General features: G+C 39.1%; 1 protein-coding gene across 2 annotated transcripts; it reads left to right on the plus strand.

Moving 5' to 3' along the window:
* Positions 1–36: 36 nt before the first annotated feature.
* ALG2 (ALG2 alpha-1,3/1,6-mannosyltransferase) lies at positions 37–3,369 on the plus strand. Of its 2 annotated transcripts, XR_011556866.1 has the most exons (3): positions 37–463; positions 1,656–2,817; positions 2,996–3,369. XR_011556866.1 is itself a non-coding variant. In XM_070727788.1 (2 exons), the coding sequence occupies exons 1-2, from the start codon at positions 62–64 to the stop codon at positions 2,559–2,561; spliced, it is 1,308 nt and encodes a 435-aa protein (XP_070583889.1). In that variant the 5' UTR covers positions 37–61; the 3' UTR covers positions 2,562–3,369. The 2 variants fall into 2 exon arrangements, 1 of the variants encoding a protein (XP_070583889.1); XM_070727788.1 differs by having other exon boundaries at positions 1,656–3,369.
* The last annotated feature ends 7,703 nt before the right edge of the window (positions 3,370–11,072 follow it).

Raw genomic sequence — 11,072 nt, forward strand, 5'->3', positions numbered from 1 at the left:
GCTTTAGACCCTATTTCAGGAACAAAACTTAAGCTGAGGCGTCTATTTGAGTGATCCGGATATGTTTGTTGTAGCCATGCCCTGTACTGCGGAAGCTTGGGCAACGGATGTCATCATGGCTGCAATGGAGCATAAAACAAATGACGACGAACAGCGAAAGGGACCCTCCGTTTTTTTTCTGCATCCAGATCTCGGTATCGGTGGGGCAGAAAGGCTGATAATAGACGCAGCTCTAGCTCTCCGCGCACGAGGCTGCCGCGTGCAAATTTGGACTCCGCGCTATGATTCCTCGCGGTGTTTCTCCGAAACTTCTCAACTAGATGTACGCATAGCAGGCAACTGGCTGCCGAGGAACATTTTCGGAAGATGCCACGCTCTCTGCGCCGTGCTACGCATGATATGGCTAGCTCTGCATGTGCTACTTCTTAGTGGAGAGGAATTTGACGTCTTTGTTTGTGACCAGGTGTGTTGAGCGTTCGGATAGCCTGCTCCTGAACTTACTTTCTCCCTAATGTTACATTACATATAAAACCTTTGAATACGCACCAAGTCACGATATATAGCACACAATTACTTCTATGTCCTTTTCTCCTCATAATTCTCTTTAATTAAGATAACTGCTTAAGAGAACGCAAGGAAGAGATATTCATTTTTCCATTTTGACTCTCCGCTATCCAGTCAGAATTATAGTTCTGGGCTATAAAACTTGGGCACATCGTCCTGCCTCTCACGTTGTAAGCAATTTTATGCTTACTATTTTAGAACGATTCACATTCCTCCCCTATTTAAGAAATTGTGTTCATTTGAATGATTTTTTTCTTCACCTACAGTGTGAGATAGCTATTAATTCCTAAAGGATGCATAAAACATTGCATTACTACACTATATTATTTTAGAACATTATTCCATGTTTTGCACCTTCATATATTTAAGAACTAGCTATTTTGTAACTCTCCTAATTTTTAAACATCTCTCTGGACATATATATGAGGAAATGTGACTATAAATCTTTTTTTTCCATTTTGGAAAAGTGTTATAATTGGGCATCCAGGATGGGACAGTTACTTGTAATCAAATGCATCTTTAATCTTTGAAGTATTTTAATAGGCCCTTAAAAACAATTGCTCAATCATGAAGTATAAAATAACCAAGAAGATTAATTATTTCCTTCATTTCACAAAACATACTTTTGTTCAATTGAGGGGAAAGGGTGGTTCTCAAATATTATCATATTCACCAAGCCAGAATATTTGGCCCCTTGCGTCTTTGCAAAATTTTCTCCAAAATTGATGTCAACATTAGACAATAAATGCTTGGAAGGAGGTGTTATTTACATAAACATGAAATATCTCAATTAAACAAAAGAGATTAGCTGAGATTTATATCTAATATAAAAATCAAATTTTCTCTGAACTCAGAAATTACCAAAAAAATTACAATCTTTGGATTGCTAATATTAGCTGACATTATTGAGAAAAAAATAAATGAATGAATGATATCAATTTTAAACTAAATATCCATGAAGGGGATTATCAAAATGGAAATCCTTTAGAAATTTACTATAGGAGAATGCCTATTTAATACAAAATTTTAGTCAGTATTTAAACACATTAACTTTAATCCTAATACACTTTTTTCCACTTTTTTCCCCATAGGTTTCTGCTTGTATTCCAATACTACGTCTAGCTCGGACTCCTAAGAAGGTTTTGTTTTACTGTCACTTTCCTGATCAACTTTTAACTCAGAGGAAATCAGTGCTTAAACATTTCTATAGAGCGCCACTAGATTGGTTAGAAGAATATACAACTGGCATGGCTGACTGTATTCTTGTCAATAGTTACTTCACAGCAAATATTTTTAAACACACCTTCAAATCCTTGAGTCACATGAATCCAGAGGTCCTTTATCCCTCTTTGAATGTCAGTATTTTTGATACTGCTGTTTCTGCAAATATTGCTAATATAGTTCCTAAAGGGGACAAGAAATTCTTGTTTCTTTCCATCAATAGATATGAAAGAAAGAAAAATTTAGTTTTGGCTTTGAAAGCATTACATGATCTTCGTGGTAGACTTGATGCTCAAAGCTGGAGTGAAGTTCATCTGGTTTTAGCTGGTGGTTATGATGAGGCGGTTAATGAAAATGTGGAATATTTTGCTGAATTAAAAGCACTCGCTATCAAACTTCAGATTGATGAGCATATCACATTTATGAGATCATTCTCTGATGAGCAGAAGGTAGCTCTCCTTAACAATTCCATATGTGTCCTATATACACCAAGTAATGAACACTTTGGTATAGTTCCCTTAGAAGCTATGTATATGAAGTGCCCAGTTATTACTGTAAATTCAGGAGGACCTGTGGAATCAGTTGTACACAATCAGACAGGTTTTCTATGCAATCCTGTTCCACCCCAGTTTTCAGAAGCTATGGAGAAATTTATAAAAGATCCTAATTTAAAGAGGACAATGGGAATTGCTGGGAGAATGAGAGTTTTGGAAAAGTTTTCATCAGAAGCATTCACTGAAAAGTTGTATCAGTATATCCTTAAGTTAATATTGTAAAATAAAATGCTGTTATATACTGTATTTTGGGATTATAAGATGCACTGGTGTATAAGACACATCAAGATTTTGAAGACGTAGGTAAGAAAAAAAGTTTTTATCTTCCCCAGGCCCCAGAAGCATTGTGCAGGCCTCTTAAACTCTCCTAGTGCCCCATTTTTTTGCAAAAAAGAACCTGTTTTTCACCTGTTTGCAAAAAAACAAGAAGCACAGAGGGCTCTGGGAGCTAAGGGAAAGCAAAAATACTCCTGTTTTTGCAAAAATTGGCATTTTTGCCTTCTGCCAGCTCCCAGAAGCACTTTGCAGGCCTCCCAAACCCTCTGCGTGCCACAATTTTTTACAAAAACAGGTCTTTTTTCACGCATCTTTGCAAAAAAACAGGGCACGCAGAGAGTTTGGGAGGCCTGCAGAGTGTTTCTGAGAGCTGGGGGAAGGCAAAAATGCCTCTGTTGGGGCCTTTTTGCCTTCCCCCAACCCCAGGAGCACTCCGCAGGACTCCCCAACTTCTCCGCACCCCATTTTTGCCAAAAATTGGCCCATTCTTTTGCAAAAATAGGATCCAGGGGCAGGGCTTTGAGAGGCCAAAAATGGCTGTATTAGGTGTTTATGATGCACCAACATTTCCACCCTCTTGGGGGAAAAGGTGCATCTTATACTACAAAAATATGGTAATTATTGTTTGGAAATGTTTAGTTTTATATACATTTGTTGACACATAATATTGCTGCTGATGGGAAATCTATATTTGACTGTGTCTTGACTATTCCTGTCTTTAAAACTGGGACCTAATAAAAATATTTGAAATTGCCCTGAGACATTTTGGATATTCATTTGAAACTGTTTTGAAAAATTAAACCTTTAGCACTAACCATTTTTGCTACTGTTATTCATACTACCGGTACTACTTTTAGAGACTGAAAACTGATATGAAAAAGACTGTTCATGGATTTCAGAAATGTCACATTCATGGATTTCAAAATGAAACTAGCTATTTATGAAATACAGTAGAACCTCTACATACGAGCTGCTTTACATACGAGTATTTCGAGATAAGAGCTGGGAGGGGAGAGACATTTTTGTTCGACTCCCGAGCTCAAATTCGGGATACGAGCCGAGGCAGGAGCCGAGCGCTGGCCTGCTTTTTGTCGTCCCCCCCGCCGCCGCCTGCAAGCGCTCTGCCAGGCGGCTCTTCCCGCTCTGCGCCTCCTTTATCTCTGGGTCTGCAGAGGGAGGGAGGGTTCCTGCCTTCCGAAGCGGCGCTGGGCGAAAGGGGGAGGGCGGGCAGCGACGGAAGGTGAGAGGTGCCTCTTCGATCTTCCGGAGAGCCGGAGAAGGGGGCGTCCGGACCCCCCCACCCCCAGCAGAAGCCAAGGACCCCCAGAGTGGGGTGGCAGGCGAGGCGACCGCCTCTCCGCTCGCCAAGTGCCGCGGGGAAGTGCCGCTCGCCAAGTGCCGCGGTGAAGTGCCGCTCGCCAAGTGCCGCTTTCCTGCTTCCCTTCCTTCCCGCTGATGCAGTTGTAGAGCCACTCGAGGTGGCTACGGGAACAAAGCGTCGCGCCCCCCTGACGGCGTTCGGCGGCTTCCGAAGCGACGCTGGGCGAAAGAGGGCGGCCAGCAGCGGCGGAAGGTGAGAGGTGCCTCTTCGCGTGCTTGATCTGCTGGAGAGCCGGAGAAGGAGGCACCTCTCGCCTTCTGCTGCTGGCCACCCGCCCTCTTTCGCCCAGCGCCGCTTCGGAAGCCGCCGAACACCGTCAGGGGGGCGTGACGCTTTGTTCCCGCAGCCACCTCGAGTGGCTCTGCAACTGCATCAGCGGGAAGGAAGGAAGCAGGAAAGCGGCACTTGGTGAGCGGCACTTCCCCGCGGCACTTGGCGAGCGGCACTTCCCCGCGGCACTTGGCGAGCGGAGAGGCAGTCGCCTCGCCTGCCGCCCCACTCTGGGGGTCCTTGGCTTCTGCTGGGGGTGGGGGGGTCCGGACGCCATCAGGGGGCATGACGCTTTGTTCCCGCAGCCACCTCGAATGGCTCTGCAACTGCATCAGCGGGAAGGAAGGAAGCAGGAAAGCGGCACTTGGCGAGTGGCACTTCCCCGCGGCACTTGGCGAGCGGCACTTCCCCGTGGCACTTGGCGAGCGGAGAGGCGGTCGCCTCACCTGCCGCCCCACTCTGGGGGTCCTTGGCTTCTGCTGGGGGTGGGGGGGTCCGGACGCCGTCAGGGGGCGCGACGCTTTGTTCCCGCAGCCACCTCGCTTGGCTCTGCAACTGCATCAGCGGTGGAAGCCGGACCCGGCTGCCGCCCCCCCTGCTAGCTGATTTTGATTTTTGGGCTTGCACGCATTAACGCTTTTCCATTGATTCCTATGGGAAACAATGTTTCGACTTACGAGCTTTTCGACTTACGAGCCTCCTCCCGGCACCAATTAAATTCGTAAGTCGAGGTATTACTGTATCCATAATATGTTGTTCATTTGTGTACAGCATTAGAGCTAATTTGGGGGTTTTTTCTCCTTAATATGATTCAGAAATTTAAATGAAATGTTATTTTAAAAAATATTCTCCTGATTTGAAAAGTTCTAAACTGAAAGGACAAGAAAATTATCCTCCCAAAATGTATATATAAAGTTTAAAATTATACTTTCTTACTTTAAATTTGCATTTTAAATTAATATTTTAAACTTTAATATTTTCTTTTGTAATGTTTACATATTTGAAGATAAGGAGCTAGAATATTAGATAAGTCATATCAAACTTTGATCAAGAGATTTTTTTTTATTGAATTGTAAAATATATCTGATTAACATCATCAAAATTAATTTCCCAATAAACAAAGTTCCTCGACATGTTAGCTGATTATTCCCTTGGGCAGATGGTCATGAAACCAACCAGGGGAAAGGGGATCCTGGACTTGGTTCTAACTAATGCATAGAATTTGGTTCATGATGTCTTTGTAACCGAGCCCATAAGAACCAGCGATTACAACACAATAACTTTCAACTTAACCATGGATAGCGAATTGTCAGTGAAAACAAACAGAGACCTTAAACTTTCACAGAGGGAATTTCGCCAAAATGAGGAAAATAGTAAAGAAAATAAAAGGAACAGTAAAAAAAGTCAAATCCCTCCAAAATGCTTAGAACTGTATAAAAATACATTACAACAGGCTCAACTAAAATGCATTCCTAAAAGAAGAAAGAGAACTGGAAAGTCCAAGAGGATACAGGTATGGCTTACGAATGAGGTAAAGGAGGTTGTTGGAAAGAAGAAAAACTCATTTAAGAAATGGGTGGCTTTTTCTACTAAGGAAAACAGGAAGGATCACAAACTGACAGACCAAATGCAAGGCGATAATTAGGAAGGCCCAGAGAGATTTTGAGGAGCATATAGCAAAGAATATTAAAAATAATAACAACGACTTCCGGTTTTTGTCGTCAAGCTGTCACCAGGCAGCCTTCCGTTTCTCCGGGGTTTGTCCTGGCCTTTCGTGTGTGTTTTTGGTGCTTAACGGTGATCACTGACCTGGAGAGATGGTGATTTAATAGAGGAACTCCTTGTGTACCTGAGGGAGGTCGGCGGACCCACTGAGAAGCAGGGAAACCCTTTTTGCCAGCACACGAAGAACCGATCTGCAGATCGGCCTGAAGGTGTGACGCTCCGACTCCATTAAGGAAGCTGTGAGAGGACGGCGGTGAAAGCTTTTGGAGTGAAATAAGTGAAGAGATTCCTTTTGAACGATCGTTGTTTGTGGATAATAACAGATGAAAGACCCCCTGTTGTGTCCTTTGTATTGTTAAGGAAGAGTGCCAGAACCTTTGAGAAAAGCGGTGACTGCGTTCCTATTTAATTGGCTGATGGCGGCAGAGAACTAACAAGACTAGGCAGATCGAGCAGATGTATTGAAAACCATATACCAACTGAACCTTTCTGCTGGATTCTGTTTGTGATTTTGCAGTGATAGATTGGAAACAACGTGTGATACACAACACTTGGGGGACAGAAAGTTTTTGGATGACTTGATGGTAAGAGGAAGTTTTGGACAGATTTAAATGGATTAGAACGAACTGAGTCGGTAACAAGCTAAAAAATCGGAGGTTTTTATATACCTAATCCTTTTTTCTTTTCTTTACCCACCTTTTCATCTCCCCCCCTTTTGTCGAATCCCACTATTCCACCTCACTTTTGATCGTGTATTGACTTTGCATTGTTGTTCCAGTTGTTAGAAAACAAACAAAAAACTACAAACTTTGAACTCTGATTCCCTATTAAACCTACAACGCTGTTCCCTTACTGATAGACTGTCGGAGAGCGTCAGAGATTTCCTTAACCATAGAGATCGCTAGAGACTGAACTGTGAATTGTGACTCAGCACTATTGCATCAGCCCAAGAAGAGAGAAAAAGAAAAGGGAAGAAAGGGGAAGAAAACTTCCCCCGACGTTTCTTATCTGCTCTTTATTGTTTTCCTTCCCACTCCTGAATATTTCTGTACTCCTTTTTCCAATTTCAATTATCTTTCTTTTTTGAATACTTTATATGTGGCTTGCTGCATTGTTGAGAATAACCCTTTGATTGTTTGATTTTTGATAACATTTTATAGTGATATATTGTCATTACACTGTTATATTGCCATTGATAATATTTTATACTGTTATATTGTCATCACTATTAGAGACCTATTGAACCTATGAATTAATTGAATTACCGAGCTAGATTTATTTACTGATTTATTTATATCTAAACTAATAATCTATTTATTGACTTATATACATATATGCTGGTGTGTTAATCTACCTATTTATTATCTATCTATTCACTTATCCATTAATACAAATACTATAACTTAAACAACTGTATTTAACTAGTATAACTATTAACTATTAATTGAAAGTTATTTTCTATTACTTATTACTTACTTAATTATTCTGACTTATTCTAACTCACTTGAATACCCTTATCTAGAACATTAATAATACTTATGAGATACTGATATAGAACTGTATATTTGACATCTTTGAGTCTTAAGGATTGGAATATAGAGCCTATTATAAGTTTATTATAAATTATCTTATTATAAGTCTATTATAAGTTATTTTCCTAAGATTAATATAAATCAATAATATTGAATACTTTGAGTACAAGCGAAAACTAATATTTCTGTAACCCTTACTATACTCTATCTGACTTTCCCATAAAACATTCAAAATGTCATCTACTAACACAAACACAATTACTAAAGCTTGGAAGAAGGCAACACCTCAATCGTCAACCCCAACCAACCAGCGTAACTTAGAAAACCCGTCTACTGACAAAACATCAGTTGCACAATCAGACCAAGTTGCACCCATTACCTTAGCCTCCCTACAAGAGATAATGATTAATATGCAGAAATCAATGGATCGTAAGTATGAATTAATGATGAAAAATATGGGTGCAATGAAGGAAGATATCAAGGAAGAGATCAAGAAAATTGACGACCGTGTTGGACAGCTTGATGAGAAGATAGCGATGATGCATGGAACCCTCACACAGAATGATGAAAAAATTCAAAAAATTGAGGAACAAAATGATAGAATGGAAACCAGGTTACAATATGCAGAAAGTAGAACAGAATATACTGTATCAATAAAAATCTGGAAGAGGCCATTTTAAATCTTGAGCTTGAAAAATCAGCATTCTTCTTGAGGTTCCAGAATATTAGCGAATCAAGTGAAGAGAACCTGCCTCAGATTATGTCAGAAATTCTTGCACCCATCACAAATAAAACCCCACAGGAAATGTATCAACAAATGGATGAAATTTACAGATTATCTACAAGTTACGCAAAAAGAAATCGCCTGCCCAGGGAAGTACATATTAGATTCACTAAGCGTACTACAAGAGATGAAATCTACAATATGTCAAAGGAAAATCCTCCATCTTATAAAGGAAAAGAGATTATAGTTCTTCGTCAAGTTCCCAGACGAGTGCGTGAAAAGCGGAAACCCTATCAAACCCTAGCTAATAAACTCAACAGAAACAAGATACCATTTAGATGGCTGACACCTGAGGGCATGCTTATCTCATTAATTGATTAAAAAATACAAAATAACCTCGATAGAAGATGCAAGGGACTTTTACGATCAAGTTATTAGAAAGGTGGATGAGGAATGTATTAGGGAACATGAATTAAAAGACAAATCTAACCCGGATGAAAATAGCTCTGAAGACATCCTTGCAGATAAGGAAACTAGACTTAATTTAACGGAAGAACATGGCAGAGACGGCCCAACAACAAGGTCTCAAGCGGAGGCGAGAAAGGAGAAAAAACCTACATCTCAAAAAAACTTTACAGAACAATGAAATAAGACTTCTTTCTATTAATATTAACGGCCTTAACTCTCCTAGTAAAAGGAAAAAAACATTCCACAAAATTGAACAACAAAAAGTAGATATAATCTGTCTCCAGGAAACGCATGTAAGAAAACAAGACCAACTAATCCTAAACCATTCCAAGCTTGGAGAAATCTTCTCATCCCTTGCCCAAGTCAAGAAAAGAGGAGTAGTACTATACATTAAATCTAAACTCAATCCCCAACTAATTTACACCGATGACAATGGACAGATATTAATAGTACAAATCACATCAGGAACAAAGAAAATACATATACAGTAATTGCAATCTATGCTCCCACAATAAATCAATCCACTTTTTATGCAAAACTACATCAAAAAATTACGGAATTAAACTTGACAAATATAATAATAATAGGCGACTTCAATGCAATATTAGATAGGAAAAAGGACCATAAAAGCACTAAACAAATGAAAAAAAGAAAACAACTACCAACAACCTTTGAACAACTTACAACTGAACTAGCTCTAAAAGACATATGGCGTCACTTTAACCCAAATAATAGGCAATATACCTTTTTCTCTTCCCCTCACAAGTCATGGTCCCGCATTGATATGGCCTGGGCGGCTTTAGAATTTATTAATGAAGTAACAGACATACAAATGCTTCCAAACTCCTGGGCAGATCATAACCCCATATTGTTGAAATGGAGAGATTCAACTAATAACTATTCAAGACGATGGACTATGAACCAAACAATATTTAAAGAAGAAAACTTTCAAAAAATGCTAAAACAACAATTGGGTGAGTTTCTCCTTATTAACAATGATGGTAACACTTCTATACAAAACCTATGGGACACAATGAAAGCTTATGTGCGAGGAACCTATATTGCATACCAAAATAAAAAGAAAAAACAGAAACAAAATAGCCTATCTACACTAAAAATAAAACTTCAGAACCTCGAAAAAACCCTACAAATGAAACCAGACAACGCCGAAATTTTAGGAGAATTGAATATTACAAAACACTACATAAACCTGCAAACTCAAGAAGAACTCTCACATAAATTAAGGATTGCCAAACAAAAGCACTTTGAATTTGCAAACAAACCTGGGCGATGGTTAGCCTCAAAACTCGCTCACCAAAAAGCAGATAAAATTATAGAGGCATTATATGATCATACAGATGCTTTAAAAACAACACTCAGCAATAAAAAACAAATAATTAAATCTTTCTTTGAGGAATTATATAAAAAACATGACGTAAATGAACAACTAATAAATAATCTATTCAAGAACTTAGAAAATACAGAAAAAATAAATAAGGAAGATCAGGATATGCTAAATGACAAAATAACATCAATAGAACTAACTAATGCAATTACAAAACAAAAAAATAATAAAACCCCGGGCACAGACGGTATACCTGCCGAATTCTACAAACAATTTCAAGAAATTCTGGAGCCTATAATGTTACCCCTTGTTAATGAAATTCTCGAGGGTTCAAAACTTCCTCCCTCCTGGAACGAGGTCTACATAACTTTAATACCTAAAGATACACAAAATAGAGCTTACATACAAAATTATCGCCCAATATCCCTGCTTAACTCAGATTATAAAATTTTTGCATCTATCATAGCCGAAAGATTTAAACGAATATTAACTGTTAGAATACATACAGACCAAAATGGCTTCCTTCCGGCAAGAAACATAACAACAAATACAAGGATTATTTTGGACTCTTTAGAATACTATGATAAAAACATAGATAAACCAGTAGCATTCCTATTCGTAGATTTACAGAAAGCCTTTGATAGTTTATACTGGCAATTCTTTACAACACAAATAGCGTCAATGCAACTTGGCAATAAATTTACAGAACTCATTAAAACTATATACTCAATACAAACAGCCAAAATACTGATAAACAATGATATGACAGAAACAATAAGTATTAAAAAAGGAGTGAGGCAGGGCTGTCCCTTAGCCCCCCTGATTTTTATCTTTGCACTAGAAGTTCTACTAAATAAAATAAGACACAACAAGGAAATCCAAGGATTAAAAATTAAAAATGAACACTATAAACTTCAAGCTTTTGCTGATGACATGGTGTTCATTGTACAAGTCCCCTTAAAATCTGCACCTATCCTAATTAATGAAATAAATAAATTTGGAGAGATTGCTG

This window comes from Erythrolamprus reginae, chromosome Z (genome assembly GCF_031021105.1).
Source record: "Erythrolamprus reginae isolate rEryReg1 chromosome Z, rEryReg1.hap1, whole genome shotgun sequence".
In the NCBI taxonomy this organism is placed as follows: domain Eukaryota; kingdom Metazoa; phylum Chordata; class Lepidosauria; order Squamata; family Dipsadidae; genus Erythrolamprus; species Erythrolamprus reginae.